The sequence below is a fragment of the Chelonoidis abingdonii genome, chromosome 17, assembly GCF_003597395.2.
Source record: "Chelonoidis abingdonii isolate Lonesome George chromosome 17, CheloAbing_2.0, whole genome shotgun sequence".
Classification (NCBI taxonomy): Eukaryota; Metazoa; Chordata; order Testudines; family Testudinidae; genus Chelonoidis; species Chelonoidis abingdonii.
In genome coordinates, this window is record NC_133785.1 from 25,958,964 (window position 1) to 25,979,078 (window position 20,115).

General features: G+C 39.1%; 1 protein-coding gene across 1 annotated transcript in view; it reads right to left on the reverse strand.

Moving 5' to 3' along the window:
* Positions 1-20,115, reverse strand: part of ITPR1 (inositol 1,4,5-trisphosphate receptor type 1) — a 236,612-nt gene that overhangs the window by 143,424 nt on the left and 73,073 nt on the right. The window contains exons 10-18 of the mRNA XM_075073238.1: positions 14,987-15,141; positions 12,539-12,638; positions 11,885-12,045; positions 7,214-7,355; positions 6,557-6,715; positions 5,872-6,044; positions 5,478-5,597; positions 3,157-3,351; positions 986-1,237 (exon numbers count right to left, since the gene is read on the reverse strand). Of these exons, the coding sequence (XP_074929339.1) occupies positions 986-1,237; positions 3,157-3,351; positions 5,478-5,597; positions 5,872-6,044; positions 6,557-6,715; positions 7,214-7,355; positions 11,885-12,045; positions 12,539-12,638; positions 14,987-15,141 (1,457 nt within the window). The remainder of the gene's footprint in view (positions 1-985; positions 1,238-3,156; positions 3,352-5,477; positions 5,598-5,871; positions 6,045-6,556; positions 6,716-7,213; positions 7,356-11,884; positions 12,046-12,538; positions 12,639-14,986; positions 15,142-20,115) is intronic.

A 20,115-nucleotide genomic window follows, 5' to 3' on the forward strand; every position in this document is an offset into this window, starting at 1 on the left:
GGAGGAAAAACATTTTTCTCATGGAAATGGTGACGAGTGACATACAGCAGCAAGACAGCAGATGTGACCATGAAGTGTTAACTCCGGATACAAACGGGATTTTTTTCTGTAAGTAAAAAAATAGATCTTCTAGATCAGTTTTTAAAGAAAAATACACAATTAGGAATATGGGTGGTAGTGGAAATCTTTTTTTAAAATTATGTATTATTGGAAATAGTTTGCCTGGCTTAAGCACTTATTTTCCCTTTAGCTTTTAAATCTGAAGATGCTCTATTGGATTTCCTTCAGAAAATTAACCTGGGGGAGGAAAGTTTAGCAGTCAAGTATTGCAATGAAGCAGTAGAGATTTAGAGACCCCAAGTGAACAGAACGCGAAGTGTTGATTCTCTGGGACTGGAAAAAACTAAAACTGAAAAACTAATAAAAATCAAGTTAATTTTAAATCAAGTAAGTATCTTGCTTGGAACATCTGAACACATTAAAGTATTTTAAAAATTATTTCTATTACAACAGTAACTAGAGGCCACAACTGTGCTAGGTCCTGTACCAAAAGATAGCCCCCTGCCCTGCAGAGCTCACACCCTGATTAGACAAGACACACAAGATGTGAGGGGAAACAAAGGCACAAAGATTTTAAGTGACTTCCCTAGGTCTCACAGCAAGTTATTGGTAAAGCAGGAATAGAACACAGGTGTCTCAAATCCCAGCCCAGTGCACTATTCACTGGACCATGTTGCCTCTTGGGGAAAATAAAATGTAGCAACCATACAAAATAATTGAGCTTTTCTATTTAATGAAGTTCTTTTCAGCAAGTGTCTCCACAAACACATTTTTAATACCACCAGGCTTTAATACTAATAGGTTAGTAAGATAGCACCAGTAAAGAAGTAAAAAAAGATGACCTTTTAGTTTAGGGTTTGTTTGTTTTTAAATTAAAAAATTATTTAATTTCCTGCTCCTTCATATCTCTCCATCAAGTACTTACTCATCAATAGCAATTTCAGAAGGTATCTCAGACCACAGACGAGCATACTTCACTGGCGTTACTTGTTCTTGGGGATCACGGTCAACATGCATATGCAGCATCAGCCGGCAGAACGATGCTCTCAGATCATACGGTAGGTTTTCGTCAGACATACAACGAAGAATGAGATCCACATCCAACTGGCCAGATATTTCATTTATGGCCAAATACTGTCGATCAAGGCACATTCTAGCAAAAAGATTAAGCTGGTACCTATAAGAGAAGAAAAACTGACACTTTAGTTTCCAGACATCAATATAAGGAAAGCACCTACAAATGTTAACGGTGTTTAGCAGTTAATGTTTTAGTTAAAAAGAAATGTTACTGCTATTAATCAATAGGTACAGGATGCTCTAAAAATAGAATATATCATTTCCCAACAAAAATAAAAGGTAACGTAATTGTCATCTGAGGGGCGGGACAACAGCTTTCTAAAAGTCACCTAGTTTGTCACAGTGTTGCATATTTTGAAGAATTAAGCAGCACTCGGTTTTTCTTTGCTAATGCTATTTCTTATTAAATACAGAAAGATTACAGCAGCCTAGTCATTTTAGAAGTTAGCACACTTCTCGCTGGCAGCTCTCAAGCTACTCTTGATTGCTTAGGCAATGGAGTCAAAGAGACTATTACACTGATTAAAGTTGGACACATGCCTAAGTACCCTACTGAACTGAGGCATCGGTCTCCATACCAATTAGGCACAGGTAGATATAACAATTGAGTTCATGTACTTTTTTTTCTGCTCCCAAAAGATCTAGTCAACAGGACCTAGCATCGAAATTAATGCAAACACAACAGGCACCTAGCATTGAAATTAATGCAAACACAACAGACTCTAATAATTATTATAGCCCAGCAACTAAAGTTTAAAGCACATGCAGAGTATGAGTGTTTATACAGCCCTTACCGAGCTTAACTCTAAAAAAGGGGATTTTTCAATAAAAAGATTACAAGGCATTTAATTGAATCTTATTTCTTTGTATCGTAGTCCATGAAATTTTTCCTTACAGAATTGCTTCCTACTCTTTTCATTATATATACACTCATTGGTTTGTTATTGAAAGGTTAGAAGAAATTACTGTTAAGAGCATTTAAACAACTCTTTTTGGGAAGAACTCATAAGAATTGCATGGACTTTGCAAACAGACAAAGGGGAGGAAAAAAAAGTTAGAACAGGTCCACTTTGGGCAGTCCAAATCCGAAACATCCATTCTAATCCCTTTTAACAAGTTTACCAGATGAACTATTTAAAGTTTTTAAACACAATATGCAAGGCCAAAGTGATAAGTAGTTAAAAAGGAATTCTGGTGGTACTTTTTGCACCACAATAGCCAATGGTCTGTCAAACTATTATCAAAAGTTTATAGCCCAGACACAGGAATTTGGTCCGAGATGAAACTTGGAATTACAATGCGCCAAGAAACTGGTGTCTAGCCAAGTCATCTGGAAGCACTGTCTCATATTAAAAGCATAGCTTAATAGAGCAAAAAGGGGGGAAAAAACGCAACCAAACTTCTTGCGGGGTTTTTGCAAGTTCATATAGTTTCCCGGTGAGAACTTCAGGACATCTACGAAGTCTGGAGCTCACAAATAAAGTTCTAGAAGTGATATAGAACTGTGGTGGCATCTTAGAAAAAAAGAGCTGTAGGCAGGTTATAACCAACTCTTTCCTTTACTCTGAGTGCTAGCTCATCTTCCTTTCAACAACCCCTATTACAGATCAGATTTTACAAGCTAAAGTTAAGATGCTCATGAAGAAAATCAAACTATTGTGGAGAAAGCCGGACTCATGAGCATCTCTGTCAGGAGGAGACTCACCACAGATATATGCTACCTCGCACATAAATGCTACCAAACTCTTACACACTTTGAACCCCACTTATTCTGTATTTACACTTACATTTTCTCATTGTGCTCACATTGATTACTTGACTTCTATCTGACATCAAAACACAACTTTGTGCTTCTAGTGCATTTACCATGTACAGAAAGCTTTACACCATTTTCTATTGGGTACTGAGTCCAGTGTTCTAAGTCTTTATTTGGAACTAATTGTTTATTATACTGAAAAGGCCTTCACCCATCAAGTTCTTATTGCCCTATCAAAACCAACTACTGCACACAGTGTTAACCTGTAATAGCTGAGTATATCCCGATCTTCCTTCTGCCCTTCCTTAGCATCCTGAGCCAACTCTCTGACACTCTTACTGCGGATTTCCTTGTTGCTGTCTCGCCAGAACAGCCAAACTTCTTCCTCATCTTCTCCAACCTCCAAGGTGTTTTCTCCACTTGATACCTCTTCAAACTCAAACCGAGAAAGAACCAACCTGGCAGAATGAAAGAGGTTAAACAACAAAATAATCCAGTCCACAATATCTTAAAATATTTTGTTTTAGGACAACTGTTGAGTTGCACAAGGGTACAGTAACAGTGATTTGCAGAGTCACTCAGGAGACTTGCATTCATGGTACCATACATAGCTTTTGTTTCACAACATGGCCACACAAAAAATCCCAAATAATGTAGGAAAAATAGAAGAGACATTTCCTTATACTACATGACGACCTTAGGTGTTCAGATATTATTGTTATGAGCATGATATCAAAACCTACTTAGAGCTAAGCACTGAATATCCAATGTGAACAGTTATCGACAAAGACATATTGTATATTTTTGATTGGTTATAAAAATAATTTTGTGGCCATCTATATGGCTGAAGAAACAAGGGTATCACCAAGGGCAAGACAAATTAATGTCCAAAAAGACTTCTACGTAGGAAGCATTGATTCAAAAAACATCCAGGATCAATTAATTTATGTATTCTCCCAATACTACTTTGATTGTGCAAGTAAACTTTGATCTATTCGATATCCCACAAATTTCAGTCTTTTTGGGTGTCAGAAACATAATTAAATTAGAAGAATGATCTCACACCTAAAATGGTAATCAAGGTTCTTAGCATCTGGCCAAAAGAACGGTCACGAACTACATAAGCAAGAGGGACAAATTAAACAGATCAGCAAGAGACACTGAAACCTGGCAGAATTCTGGTAGAGAGACAAACATTAAGAAACAAGATTTTTAATCTTGTCAAACCTAGAAATAGTGCCTGCAAGGTCTTTCCTGTTTACCTAGATTTCATTTATTATCTAGCAAAGACAAGTTTTACTCTTCTTGACCTCTTTTTTCAGTATTAACCTTCTCTCAATTCCACATGCCAAGTAAACCCAGCTTTACTGAAGCTAGTTGGAAGTTGGTGCCTGTTATGGATACACATGCATTGTTTAGTTGTTCAAGAGATGCAAACTGAAATTTTGACCCAAGGTGGAATAGGCAACTATAAAAATACCAGCTTTTGCACTGCTGTGCAAAATTTCTCAGAGTGATTCTTCTGATTAAAAAAGTCCTTTTCACAAAACTGAAATTTCCTGTGAGAAAATTATTTTCTTTTCTTTGGTGCCAAAAATCTGATTTTTCCTGAGGAAAATCAAGATGATGGCTCTCCACCTGACAGGCTCTTGTCAATTTCAGATTCCCTATGTGAAAGGGACAAAACCTTTCCTGGAGGACTTCTAAGACTGAGCACCAGGATGCTCTTCCTCCTTGCCACCTGGAGATGGAGGGGGGAAATGGCGAGCTGAATGTGTGGGTTCTCTGCCTCTCCAGCTCCTAGATCTGCAACAGGAGGCAGGCTCTCTTCCTGACTGGCTCCCAGAACTGCAAGCAGAGAATTAAACAGCCAGGATAGAAGGCTCTTTTAATTTCATTTGTGAAGTTAACAAGAGCTTTCTGGGTGGACAACAGGGAAGCCAAAACAGCTTTCTGGGTGGACAACAGGGAAGCCCCTGAAAGCGAATTTTTCTTAAAAAGCTTTCCTGAGGAAGAATGTTATGCTATAAATGTTTTGTTGCAATTCAGCATAAATTTTTTAATTAAAAAATGTGAAAGTTTTCATGGGAAGAATTTTTCATTTTTCAGAGAGCTCTAAGTTCCTAAAGGTGCTGCTGACTACAGTCAATCTACCATGGTAAACCTAAGGGCCAGGAGAATAACCAGGCTCATGGGACCTGGAACACCATCTTATACAAGTCTGCTACATAGCAAATCCCAGAATATCTGCTTATCCAGCTCAGATGAGAGAGCATTTTAGCATCTTTAGTTTAAAATGATTCAAGATTTAAAATGTTACGTAAGACTGCAGCTTCTCTCAGTTTTATCAAGCTACCTGATGAAAATGTTAAATATCTGAAAGATGTCTAGAATACATAGGGCTAGGAATCCATGTGGCAGTCATTTTGGTGCCTCCTGCACTCATCTATTGTGTATTTAGGAAGGCCCTCTCACATTCTAAGTTTGGTACTCTCTGTAGTCTTGAGGCTAGTGTTCTCAGTGCTCTGATCCACCTTCCTTATACACCAACTAGAAAGCTATTTATAAATAAGTCTCAGCTTACTTTGTCTCAATGAGTATGTCTGCATTGGCTGGATTCAACACAGCTTTACAAATCAGTTCCTGTGTCACCGGAATAGACTTGTTCATGGAAACACATAAATCTGAGAGATAATCCAAAAATCTATTTGGAAATAAAAAGACAGACGACATTAAATCCCTGTCATGGTTCTTCAGCTGACTCATTCTACATTTTATAAAGAGAAAAAGCATTTGGATAACCAAGTAACATTGCAAAGCAAAGGAGGCCATTGCCTTGGTGGAAAGTTATCATCTGGCTCAGAGGCAAGAGCTGATTAAACATGCTTCCCAAATACAGAAACAAGTTGGCTGATACAGATCTCTCAGGTTATGAATAAGAGAAAAAGGTAACTAAGTCCCAATACAATCCGTCTTACCTGGGCTCCCTGTTTTTCCTCACAAGACTAACAAAAGTATCAATCTCAGCAGCCGTAATGTGCTTCTCCAGTAGTTTGCGATTGTTATGAAGCAACGCTGTAATAGTATCTTCCGCCAAAACGTCATAACCAATTTGTTTCTGCATAAAGCCGAACTGCTTGGCTATGTATTCCTGAGAAAGAAGAAGAAGAAAAAGGTATTCTAATCTCACTTGACATTTAAACAGAAAAACAGTTAGCTGCTTATATCAGTATCCTAAAGGAACAGCTTAGTTAGGTTCTATTGTTTCTATGATTTAGGACCATGCTGAAAAGCAGGGAAAAAACATAACATAGAACAGCAATGGACAGTTTTTATGTCTACACAGCTACTGGGCAGGACACGCCCAGCCCTATCTCCTTTTCTCTGCTCAAACTCTCAGAACGTTGATAAGACTTGGTTTTAAACCACTTGATAGCGATGGTAGAAGTTGTAGAATGTATTGAAGGTTCAATGTGCCTTCAAAATTTAAATTCAAGAACTATGACATTCTCAGTCTTCCCCTGGATTAGACAGAGTTAACTACAATGAATTATAAATTCCTGTAAGTAATGACACTACTTAAACTGTACCCAATCTTGGATGAAAAAACACATACACCCACACCACCAGCCTGTGTTAGACAGGTTCTAACACATAACTAACCTGATTCTTTCTGTAATCTTGCTGCGAGTGCCTCAGCACCCTGTAGCAGAGCCGGCAAATGTGTCTGAAAGGAGCATGACGCTGGTCCCCAAGCTCCTCCAGCCTCAGCATTGGCCCATCTCCACAGTCTGTAAACGGTGCTTGTAACAGCTTGAAAATCTATGGGGTTATTTTAGAAGATAAAGATTGAGACATCTACCTAAGCTTAGTGAAGGTGAGTGGGTGTACTTACACATGCCACACTCCCTTGTTGCTACTTTATGGCCTCTGTCTTGTCAGAACCAGAGCATAGTTTAAATCTTGTCTACATCACCACAGACACATGTCAATTCTGAAGGCCATCATTTTCTCCCACCTGAACTTCCATAAAGCTTCTTCTAAGTTGCACGGTCTGGACAAAGGAGCTGTCTCTGAAGACAATGCGGCTGATCACTTATGTCCAACCTTAGACGCTTTTCCTTTTATCCATTGGTTCTGCCTCTTGTGGTATCTTCCAGTAATGGGACACCCAGAGTTTTACACTGATCTACACTGCCAGAATACTGCCGAAAGCTAGTGAGGCAGAAGTTGCCTTATCCCAACTAACTTGTACTGTTCTGTATTCTGAGAACCCACTCTCTCCTCAGAATCTCTGTCACATGATAAAAACTCTTTTACCTGCTTTAGGATATTTTGCTCTCTCATCAGCTTTTGCCGCTCACGATTTGGTTTAGAAAATACCACTTCAAGCACATCTTGCCCAGAATTAGTTCCACCGGTAACAAAGTAAACCAAATCTTCCAGCAGCTTGGTAACAGACCTATATAAAAACCAAAAGTGTCAACACAGAATCGGAACAGTCAGTTGTGAAAAGAATTAACATAGACTGCAATGTTTCAAACGTTATTTTAAGAAGGAGATAACCCAGAAGTAGGAGCATATGGGAGTGGATCAAGAGCTAACTGGAAACTAGTTTTCCTGGTTGATGTAGGTTCACAGAGGAAATGGAAATGCCCTATCTTTAGTACCCCATACACTAGCTATTGTGTTATTGTACGGCAGACGGAGAGCCTCTTAACTCAAATAGAGGCCTACATTTTGGAAGCGTAAGGTCCTTAGTTCTATGTACCAGGCTGTGTGCATTTATTACATGTAGTCACAAATACTACAGACACTGCAGGGAGTGGATGGGGTTGCAAGAAGTCATGCGTTCATCCCTCAAAGCAAGTTAGATTAGATGTTCCCACATTCATTTTCCAGACTGTTTCAATAAAGACGTGCTGTGAACACTTCCTCCCAGCCCTACAATGAATACAGATTCATAGACTTTAAGGCCAGAAGGGACCATAATGATCATCTGTAATCTGACCTCCTGCACTTTGCAGGCCACAGAACCTCACCCACACATTCCTTTAGTAGGTCCATAAGCTCTGGCTGAGTTACTGAGTTAAATCTTTATTTCAAGACTAAGTTACAGAGAATCCACCATTTATTCTCATTTAAACCAGCATGTGACCCATGCCCCATCCTGCAGAGGAAGGTGAAAAAAACCCAGTCTCTCTGCCAAGTTGGCCTGGGGGAAAATTCCTTCCTGACCCAAAATATAGCACATCAGTTAGACCCCGAACATGCCAGACACCTGGGAAAAAGTTCTCCCCCTCTAGTGTCTCATGTCCACAGCTGTGGATATTTCAAATTAGCAGTTGCACATGGGCCATATGCTATTGTAGGCAGTCTCATCCTACATCCCCCTTTAATAAAACTTATCAAGCTCAGTCTTGAAAGAAGTTAGGATTTTTCCCCACAACTACTCCCCTTGAAAGGCTGTTCCAGAACTTCACTCAATGATTAGAAGCTTTTGCCTAATTTCAGATCTAAATGCACAGATGGCCAGTTTATATCCATTTGTTCTTGTGCCAATATTGGCCCTTAACTTAAGTAACTTCTCTCCCTCCCTGGCGCTTATATTTCTGATGTACTTACGGAGAGCAATCATATCTCCTCTCAACCTTTGCTTTGTTAGGCTATACAAGCCAAGTTCCTTTAGTTGTTCTCCATTTCTCTGATCATCCAAGTAGCCCTTCTCACTCCCTGTTCCATTTTGAATGCATCTTTCTTAAACATACATGGAAGATCAAAATTGCACACAGTATTACAGATGAGGTCTCACCAGTGCCTTATATAACGGTACTAACACCTCCTTAGCTTTACTGGAAATACCTCATCTGATGCATCCTAGGATTATATTAGCTTTTTTCCCTCATAGTCACATCACAGTCATCCTGTGATCAACAAATACGCCCAGATCTTTCTCCTCCTCTGTCATTTCAAAATGGTAAGTACTCAGTTTATGGTTAGCTCAAATTCTTGTTAGTCTCTAAATGTATAACTATTAAATTTCATCCCATTTCTATTACTGCAGTTTTCAGGGTCTTCCACATCTTCTCATATGATATTCTGGTTCTCCTCTGGCTTTGCAATAAATACCAACTTTGCATCAAGTGCAAATTTTATTGGCACTTAAAGTGAGAGTGCGCTGAAGTCATTACTGAAAATGTTAAAGAAGACTGGTCCCAGAATTGATCCTTGAGGAACTCCACTAGTAAAATCACTCCAGCCTGATAGCTCACCTTTCAGCATGACTCACTATAATCTCCTTTTTAACCAGATCCTTACCAACCTTTTAATTCTCATATTAACCCCCTTCTTCTCCAATTTACTTTACTGAAATCCAGGCAGATTAGATCAACTGCATTTCATTTACCTACATAATTGGTTATCTTCTCAAAGAAAGAGACCAAGCAGGTCTTACTCGATCTACCTTTTGTATAATCACATTGTATTTTATCACAGTTACTGTTTACCTCTATGTCCTTCACTGCTCTCTCTTTCAAAATTTGTTCTAAGACCTTGAATACAGTTGAGGTCTATTGTCTAGTTCCTACGCTCTCAATTCTGCAAAGAAAAAAAATCAAGGAGAGCTCCAGGGAACACAGATTGAGATCCTCTGATATCACAGAAATGTAAGGCAGAAATCAATCATCAAATCCGCCCCCACCCCACCCCCCAAGCTGCACCAGTACCATGTAAACCTAGATCTCCCTGACTGATGTTTGTCCAACCTCTTTTTAAAAACCTACAATGATGAGGTTTCCATAACCTCCCTTGGAGGCCTGTCCCTATAGCTGGAAAGTTTTTCTAATATCTAACCTAAATCTTCCTTGCTGCAGATTAAGTTCATTACTTCTTATCCTCCCTTCAGTGGACATGGAGAGCAACTGATCACTGTTCTGTTTATAACAACCCTTAATTTATTTGCAGAGTGTTATCAAGTCCTCCCGCCCCCCCAGTCTTCTCTTCACAAGACTAAACATACCCAGCTTTTTTACATTTCCTTCAAAGTCATATTTTATAAACCTCTTATTTTTTTGGTTCTCTTCTGCACTATTTCCTAAAATGTGGCACCTAGAATTGGACACAGTAATCCAGCTGAGGCCTCACTAGTGCTGAGTAGAGAAGGACAATAACCTCTCATTTCTTACATACAAAACTCCTGTTAATAAACCCCAGAATAATATTAGCCTTTTTTGCAATTGTTTCACATTGTTGACTGTCAAACAGATGGTTAAGGGTTAATGTCTCTTTTACCTGTAAAGGGTTAACAAGTTCAGTAAACCTGGCTGACATCTGACCAGAGGACCAATAGGGGGACAAGATACTTTCAAATCTTGGTGGAGGGAAGTTTTTGTTTGTGCTTTTCATGTTGTTCGTTGTTCGCTCTCGGGACTGAGAGGGACGGGACATCATTCCAGGCTTTTTTTCTGAATCAGTCTTTCATGTTTCAAAATTGTAAGTAATAGCCAGGCAAGGTGGATTAGTCTTATGTTTGTTTTCTCAACTTGTAAAGGTTTCTTTTGCTGCAAGGATTTTTTACCGCTGTTTGCTGTAACTTTGAATCTCAGGCTGGGGGGGTGGGGTCCCTCTAGTCTATATGAATCCGAGTACCCTGTAAAGCATTTTCCATTCTGATTTTACAGAGATAATTTTTACTTTTTCTTTCTTTATTAACAGCTTTTTTTATAGACCTGATTCGCATTTCTCTCCTTGTTATACTAATTTTTGATCAAGATTTCAAGGCATACAGGAGGTGTTTCGATGAGGTCTGGTGGGGAAGAGGGAAGATTTGTGGTTAATTTCTCTTGTTTTGACCAGACGCGCGCGTTTGGTCTGCGAGATTCCCCAGGTAAGGTTTTGGGGGGACAAGAAGTGTGCCCAGACTAATTTCTGGCTGGTTGGCAGCATTACCCAGATCTAAGCTAGTAATTAAGCGTAGAAGTGTTCATGCAGGTCCCCACTTTTTGTACCCTAAAGTTCAAAGTGGGGAAAAAACCTTGACATTGACTCAGTCAATTTATAATTCACTATAACCCCAGATCCTTTTCAGCAGTACTACCATCCAGTCAGTTATTCCATATTTTGTAGGTGTACATTTGATTTTTCTTCCCCAAGTGAAGTACTTTGCACTAGGCTATTGAATTTCACCTTGTTGAATTCAGACTAATTCTCCAATTTGTCAAGGGCGTTTTGAATTCTAAGCCTGTTTTCCAAAGTTCTTGCAACCCCTCCTGGTTTGGTGTCACCTGCTAATGTTATAATGAAAATACTGAAAGGCATCGAACCCAGGACTGACCCCTGGGGGATTCTACTAGACACATCCTCCCAGTTTGACAGTTTTCAGGTATAATGAACAGCCGTGGATGGGGTCCACTACTTTTATATGCAGGGGTTTTGGTCCATGTGATCTATATTGTGCCTGTTTTCATTGGTGATACTCCCCACAAGACTATGTGATGGCATGTGGGGGAAGCAGAGTTTTACAGCAGGTAATTAGTAGTTGATAACTACTCTTCGAGTACGGTCTTTCAACCAGCTGTAAAGTCACCTTACAGTAATTTCATGTAAACCACATCTCCATAGTTTGCTTATGAGACTGTCCTGTGGGACTGTGTCAAAAGACTTATTAAAATCAAGATAGATCACATCTACTGCTTCCCTCCATCCACTAGGCCAATAACCCTGTCAAAGATTTGTTCCTGACAAATCCATGCTGGCTACTCCTTATAATTCCATCATCATCCACGTGCTTACAACATGATTTTTAATAATCTGTTCCACTCTCTTTCCAGTTATTGAAGTTAAGCTGACTGGTCTGTATTTCCTGAGGTCCTCTTTGTTCTTTCAATCACAAGGGGAAGAAGAAACTAACTTCAGAATAGGGATTATACAGATTTACATGAGTTAAGGCAGCAGCCCTATCACTACAAGAGGCTTGCTTCTTGAGTCTCCTACCTTCTTTCATTCTGGGTGATTGTTCCCTTTTCCAACTTGCCAGCAATGGAACCCAACACCTTGCTTGCATCGTTGGCAAAGTCCAAGTCCCGAACTTCTGCAGGAGAAACTGGTACTATAGCAAAAGCTTCTTTGTCCTCTTTTACTGGAGAGGTACCAATCTAAAACCCAAGGTAATTTTAGTATCACACCAAGATACAAAAGGGCAAAGCAGCAGAAAAGTAACTCGGTAATATTAAGACATGAAAGAAACCACAGTCCTAACAGCTGAGATTAGAAACAGCAGTACAAGATTTTGATAGAATATGAAGTTTAAGAACAAAAAACTTCAATGCAAATCTATAGTTCTCCAATTCAGGACTTTTGCAGTCACAACGCAGATGAGACTGCAAAAACTTGCCACGAACACCCATAAGACATGCTGCTCCTGATGATTACATATCAAAAACTAAAAAGCCCAATTACTCAACTAATGTTAGTGCTTAACTTTTTCATTATAATACTCTGTACAGGTAGTCTTCATTAATATTGCACTGTGTTATTTGACTGACTTAGCAGAACAATATGCCTCAAAGACTCGGGATTTTTAATACTTAAAGTATTTTTATGAAAACACAAGACAAAAGATGGATTTGTTAAAGTTAGAGGACTTACTTTAAGCATCACAGGCTTCTCTTCTTCTTTATCAATTGGGATATTGGTGCTATGAACCCAGGTGTTAGTACACAGGTGTCTAAGCCTGACATAGGAGTTCCTACAACACAATCAATAACTGCAACAATGAGACAGTTTTCAAGACATGTAATTGACCAGTTATCCTAGATGTGTACAATTTTCAAGTCATTGGCAGGAAAGACCAATAGGAGACAGATTATTTTCTGCTAGAAACAGAGTGTTTCGTAAATAGAATAAAGCTTTCCAAAGTAGCAACACAGGTTAAAAAACTCTTGAGTTCACAATATAGAACAAACTGAACTCCAAAGTGCATCTATATCTTAACACACTGTAGCTCAACTTCTAACAATTCCTGTGCATAAATGGGAAAGGAAAAGCTACCCAAAAGCAGTACTTATTCTTTGAAAACCATTTGACTACTTACCATGCACAATCTATAACCTGCTCAAGTGTCACAGAAAGTAAATTAGCAGAGTCTGTTACAATAAGAAATTGTTCCCATAAAAAAAAGAAAAGTAGCCACACAGGGTACACTTACCTCTCTCTCTCACACACACACGCGCACATGCACTCTCTATGCCCAAAATATTTATTTAATAGTATGAAGCAGCAAAGACTAGAGGCAGGGGCGGCTCTAGACATTTTGCCGCCCCAAGCAAGCATGCCTCCCGGCGCCGGCAGAGCACCACCCGCAGCATGCCGCCCCAAGCACGTGCTTGGCGTGGTGGGGCCTGGAGCTGCCCCTGACTAGAGGACAGTCAGTAGTTCTTTCACTTCAGAAGATATTGGTTTAAATTTCCGTTAGGTCAAAAGTTTCCATAAATTTGGTGGTCACAACCTCATGCACAGCTCAGACCGAAAACCACAACCAGGGGCGTTATGCCAACCTACTGACAGACTAAGAACTAGAATAGCAGGGCAAACCAGGAAGAATTTCTAGCATTGATTTGTGTGTGTAGGAAGCATGCACAAAACCCATGTGCAGTTGTAATTACATGAACAGTTTTTTTTTGTTCCCTTTGTTTTGGAGCTGGAATTTCAACTTAGCCACAAAATGTTACTTAAAACTCAAGCTCCGTTAAGGTCGCTCACTTTCAGTGACTAACACTAATATTCTGCGTAAATTTGCAGTAAAACAATCAAGTTCAAGTTTCCTCACACAGCTCAGTGGTGTGATTCCCAGCACAGGTAGGCAGACTTGTGCAAGCACCTCTTAAACTAGCATGCTAATACCAGCAGTTTGGACATTGTGACACGGGCAGCAGCATGGGCTAGCCACCTGAGCTCAGATTCCAGGGGATCAGGTTTAGACTCAGGTGGCTAGCCCAAGCCACTGCCTGGGTCACAATGTCCACACTGCTATTTTTAGCACGCTAACTCAAGAGGAGCTAGCACGCGTCTGCCTGCCTGTGATGGGAACCACACCTCCCAGCTGCAGTGTAGACATACTCTAAAAGTTTTATGCCTAAAGGTAGAGTCACATCAATAGTTTTCACACTGTCTCAAGAAACTTCCTAGACACAGAGACCCTGAAGCCTAACTATAGAAAAAAGTTGACGGTGTTTAAGTTTTTAAGTTCTACGTGTCTGTGACAACTGATGACCATCGTGGAATAATTTTATCCCTAGTGTTGGCTTCAGAAAGGCTTTACTCCTATTGGTTTCCTCCAGATCTCTGCATTGCATTTACCACACAGAGTACAATGCAAGAGAATGGCTACAAAGCAAGTATTAGCCATCACATAACTGCACCTGCACAACTTCTGAAAGCCATACAAGACACTCACTGAAAGGAACTCAATTTAGTTTACTAAATAGGACACGTGGAGTACATTGTTCTCCAGGGTCACAATCAATCAGTTTAGACAAAATGCATTTATTTTTTTTTAAAAAGCAGATTACTTGGTCTTTGGAGCACGCAATGTGTCTTAACTAAGTCTGTAAGGCATGTAGTGAATCAATAGTGCCTTTCAAATGTTTGATTACTAGAAAATAACACTGTTGAGTTTGAGGCGCAATATGCAGAATTCACATGAACATGAATTCAGGAGACTTGAGTTCTATCCCTGGCTCTGGCCCTGGCCTGCTGCAGGACCTTGGGTAAATCATGTCAACTCCGCGCCTCAGTTTCCCCTGCTGTAATGTGGGGATAGTGATATTGTCGTCTCCTTTTTAAACTGCCTGGAGATGTACTGATGAAGTGCCATGTAACTGCTAGGTATTATTACTATTAATACTTTTAATTAACTTGGAAGAGAAAAAAACAGTGAAGTTTTTTTCTGTAATCTTAAAAAAAAAAAAAAAATGTTAGAGCGTCTGTATCTTTCAACAGCTAGTGGTTCTAGCAGAAACAACATCCAAGGAGAATATTCAACTCAAACTGGGTACTCCTGTAAACAGTGAGAACCTGTTGCATTTAATATCATACCTCGGGACAAGACTATCTCCTCCTCGCAAAGTGGTGGGGTCCAGCTCAAAGATAGAGGAGATATCATTTCCTTCAGGTACCGACACCAAAGAGTAAGCCATCTTCTCCTGAACATTATTCAACCCTCTTCTGGATGCATCTTGGTCAGGATCTGTCTGTGGAAAAAATCCAATCAAATGAAGTCAGAAATGCTATTCCAAGAATTGTCAGACCTGCGTGAAAAGCCAAGCATTATATCAATCTGTTTCATAATTTGTGCACACAAATATCATCCTCTCCAAGTGCTGGTACTGGCAGAAGCTCCAGCTGTGCTTTAGGACAGAAATAAAACTGACAATTAACTGCTTTTGCCAAACACATTTCTTCACTTTGTCTGCTGTTGGTAACTTTTGAGCATCTCTGGGTTATAATGTAATAATTCTTAAGTAATCCCGTGTCTACATCTTTTTACATTAAGTGCCAGAACATACACTCAAATTGCCAAACATTCACCTCAATGCACTGAAAACCCAGATCAGCTTCAGACTCTTGCTGCAGATGATCCATGTCTCACAAGAGCCTTACCCTAAAGGCTGCTGCTGAAGGGCTTCAGAAGTCTACTTGATAACTAGAACTTTAAATAAATATTTTCTAAGCAGCAAAAATGACAGCTGGCAATTCTATTTCCCAGTCACATTGTCAATATCAACTGTATCTAATAGATTCCAACAGCAGAAAAAGAATTATACTTGTCAGTCACTGACAAAATAAAAAAAAAAAAAAAAAGGTAACCAAGAAGATAGCCAGCTAGTAGTTTTCACCTCAGTTCATGGCATTTATGCTTGCACATTCAAATGTGTCCAATGCACAACAAAAAAAAACAAGGCAACAATATCTGCTAGCACAATATGAAGTGTTGACCCAGGTTAACACTTTCATTAATGAATTCAGCATTATAAATGCATTGAGACGTGAAATCACCAACACTTGTTAAATGAACAAGAACTTGGATGACTACAGTATAAAGCAGAAACAACAAGGAGTCCTTGTGGCATTTTAGAGACTAAAATTTATTTAGGCATAAACTTTTGTGGGCTAAAACCCACTTATGCCCAAATAAATTGGTTAGTCTCTAAGGTGCTACAAGGACTCCTCCTTGTTTTTGCTGATACAGACTAACACGGTTACCACTCTGAAAAGTATAAAGTAGCAAAGTCAGAAAAACTGAAGCTCGAGAGGAAAAAAAAAATATGAGGAAAAGCTGTGGTTCACTCTTCCTTTAAGATCTTTCTTGGGGACATCAGCAGGAATCTCCAATCAACAAGGTAAAGATGTTAGCCAAGACTTTCAAAACTCAGGGACAAGTGGAGTAATCAACAACTCCTCCGAACTTCAGTGGGAAATGCTGGGATTTCAGTACTGGCGAACATCAGGCCACTTAGTCAGAGACCTCAACTTAGTCAGAGACCTTAGTCAGAGACCTTAGTCAGAGTTATGAGCCTAAACTTAAAATAATCTGTTTTTGAAAATCTGAGCTTGAGGAATTGAAAGAGCTAGGATTGTATGAAAGCTACAGAATGTTTACAGTGTTACACATGTACGTCAAAATATTCTGTGATTATTAGTAGCACGTGAACTTGGCTACAAAGTGGAGATATTTACAGTTTTGATTTGTCATTCAGTAATATGACGGTAACTATATGGACTAGACATGCAAATTGGTGATTCGCATTTAAAAAAATATGCAACTATATACTCAGTCTGTTTGGAAACCATCAGTTGAGACTCCATCTACTCTACACGTGTATTGAATTCTCAAAACCTTCATTTGTCTTCACCAAACCTCTTGTTGATCTCCAAACATAGCAGATGCTGCAAGTTCATATACTTCAATCTTTCTGGCACCTGAGGCAATATATTAATCAATTCTAGACATTATGGCAAAGCTACAGACCAGGGTGCAGCAAACAATAGGCAATAGAAAGTGAGAGATCTTAGATAAGATTGTTACATCCACGCCGAACTAAAGTTTCACCTACAAAAGCATAATTGCAAAATTCATACAATGGATCCCTTGCAATGTTGAAGGGTGCAGTTTGGGACATATTATTCATGCTCATTCAAATCAAACCTCTGCACTGATCATTAATTGAGGGATAAGGAAAGAAAGCCAGGGCAGATACTGTGCAGAAAAACTTGCAGTCTTGAGAATGGTTTAGGCTTGAATAAAGTTACTGTACCAAAATAAGGTTAGGTTGCTAACACCATCTCTAAGTTAAAGGAGTTTAAACTATATTTGTATGTTAGAAAGAGATTATATGCTCTTGTCATTTGTTTATGGTAGGGGTAGGCAATCTATGGCACGTGTGCCAAAGGTGGCACACAAGTTGATTTTCAGTGGCACTCACACTGCCCGGGTCCTGGCCACTGGTCTCGGGGGGGGGTCTCTGCATTTTAATTTAATTTTAAATGAAGCTTCTTAAACATTATAAAAACCATATTTACCTTGCATACAACTATAGTTTAGTTATATATTATAGATTTATAGAAAGATAACTTTTAAAAAACAACGTTAAAATTTATTACTGGCACAAGAAACCTTACATTAGAGTGAATAAATAAAGACTTGGCACACCAATTCTGAAAGGTCGCCAAGCCCTGGTTTATGGTTTATTTTCGCCACCTGGTGGTGAAGAGGTACAAGCAGAAAACCAGAAACCACTTATCAGATTTTACTCCAAGATTCCATCAACACCTGAGCTCATTTTATGTAACAACAGTGGTAAAAATGAAAGTCTTTTCTGATTTCCAAAGAGGTACTAGAAACCATTAGTGTTTACTTGGAAAGTTAAGATATAAGTTGGTTTTCACTATCCAGAATATGTACTAAACAGTGTTGCCAGGAGGTCAGCATTTGCTACAAAGCAGTACAAGAAAATGAGTTACATTTGGGTATCTGGTGGCAAATGTTGAGTTTTAAATGGCTACCATTTTAGATGACTTTCATATACAGACAAGGTGACAGGCCAACTAATATTCCTAATTTAACATCTGAGAAATTGTTCCTTAGAGATAACTTTCATTCGTGAAATAAACCATTTCATTTGGCCCCCAGGACAAAGACAGCATTCAGGATATTTGGTATCAGATCTCATCTTCTGAAACTTGCATTTTCTTTCTCCAAGTCTGAAGAGCAACAAAGAGGGGAAGAGTTCAGCCTTCTGAGAAATGGTTCAGATGCTATTCTGATAGGTAGCTTAATTCTTAAGTAGCTCCTAGAAGTGCACAGCTCTTCAACATCCCCTAAAGCCTACTACACCAATCTTCAGTACTCAGGATAGAGCACTGCATGCAATACCTTCCATCTATGCTTAATTTCAACTTTCTTTAGTAGCAGAAATGCCTTGTATCACTTGCCAATCAGATACCAGGGCTTGAGTCAACCCTTCCTAATCAGGGGCGAAATTGTAGTCTTGCCTATACTTACTGAGGATTGACACTCCTGGCCATCTTCCTCATAGTCAGGGTTTACCTGATGAAACACAATCACAGGCAAGTCAACAGTTTAGTTTTCCACCCCCAACCCCGGTATAAAATTCCTCGGGGAGACGGAGCTTATTCTGTAGCAGATGCACCTTTTTCTACAGAAATACACAATGTTGGGTTCTTCAGTCTAGCAGACAAAAGTACAAGAAGATCCAGTGGCTGGAAGTTGAAGATAGACACATTCAGACTGCAGATAATGCAGACATTTTTAACCGTGAAGGTAATTAACCACTGGAACAATTTATTAAAGGTTATGGTGGACTGACAGTGACAATTTTTTAACCAAGATTGGATGTTTTTCTAGGAATGATTTTCAGGAATTTCTGTAGCTTGTGTTACACAGGAGATCAGATTAGATTACCCCAGTGGTCCCTTCAGGCCTCAGAATCTATAAACACATCTACAATGCAATCAACTTTTAAAAAACAGACACAAATAAACCACGCAGTTGTATAGCCAGGAACAAAATTAAGCAATCAGCAAACCTGCAAATGAGACTCAACTAGGATATAACTAAAGCTGGGAAGAAAGGAAATTTTGTGAAAATTGTGTCAAGCTTTGAAATTTTGAAATCACAATTAAATTTCTAAACATTTCAACCAGCTTTAGAAGTAGCTACAAGTTGCAAAAAAATCTTGATCATGTCATCATTTGAAATGTTCCTTTGATGAAAACTATTTTTGCCATAATATGCACGAATTCACCAATTTCTCCCATTGTACCTTTACATGAGTGAGTCTCCATGTTTTCACAGCCCATGATTTGCTAAGCAACCTCTATAATCCGCTGGTTCTGTTGATTCATTTTGTACTTGGCAAAATGCTACTAAGTGTTTTGCAATCTGCTTACTAGAAAAGCATAAAGTAGGATTTTTTCAACTGAACTCATGCATTCACCATGATGGGCTATATTGCCTTTCTTCATTCCAACCTCCCTGCCATATCCCCAGCATCTTATTTTTACAAATACGCTCGTCTTCATTTACACGTTTCAAGAAACAGAGTCAAGCTAGTTTCAGTGAATATTCACAGGTATTAACAGTTCACCTTCCAAAATGCTTGGATAGGTAAATGTTCATGACAATTCCTAGAAGGCTTCTATAACTCTTAGCTTCTCTTTTATGAACAATTCTATGTTCTGTTTGGAAATCAAAAAATCCAGACAATCCAGCAATGCATTTAATTTATTCCCCCCAAAACATAGCAACAGGTTCTCCAGCCATTCACAGTATAATTCACTCTCCCATTAATGAGCTTATCTTGATTTTAATTTTTTACATAAAATCGTGTCATTTATTGTCTATTCTTTTTAACAAAAAGAAGTCACCACCTATCCTGAACAAAAAGGGTAGACACACATGGTCATTCTTGTAGTGCAGTGGATTTTCCAAGCATCTTTCAAGAAAATATCTTGTTTCATGGGTCTGGCACTTTGATACTACCTGCTCTCGCATAATTTCATCCTTAGTGATACTAATTCTACTTAGCGATCGTTCACTAATCTGTTTTCAATCCTCAGTTAGGAAACCACAGTTTTTTGGGAAGGGATAAAGGAAGACAGCACCAGAGGAGAAGAGGCAGAGTTTATGGGTCCTCCCCATGATA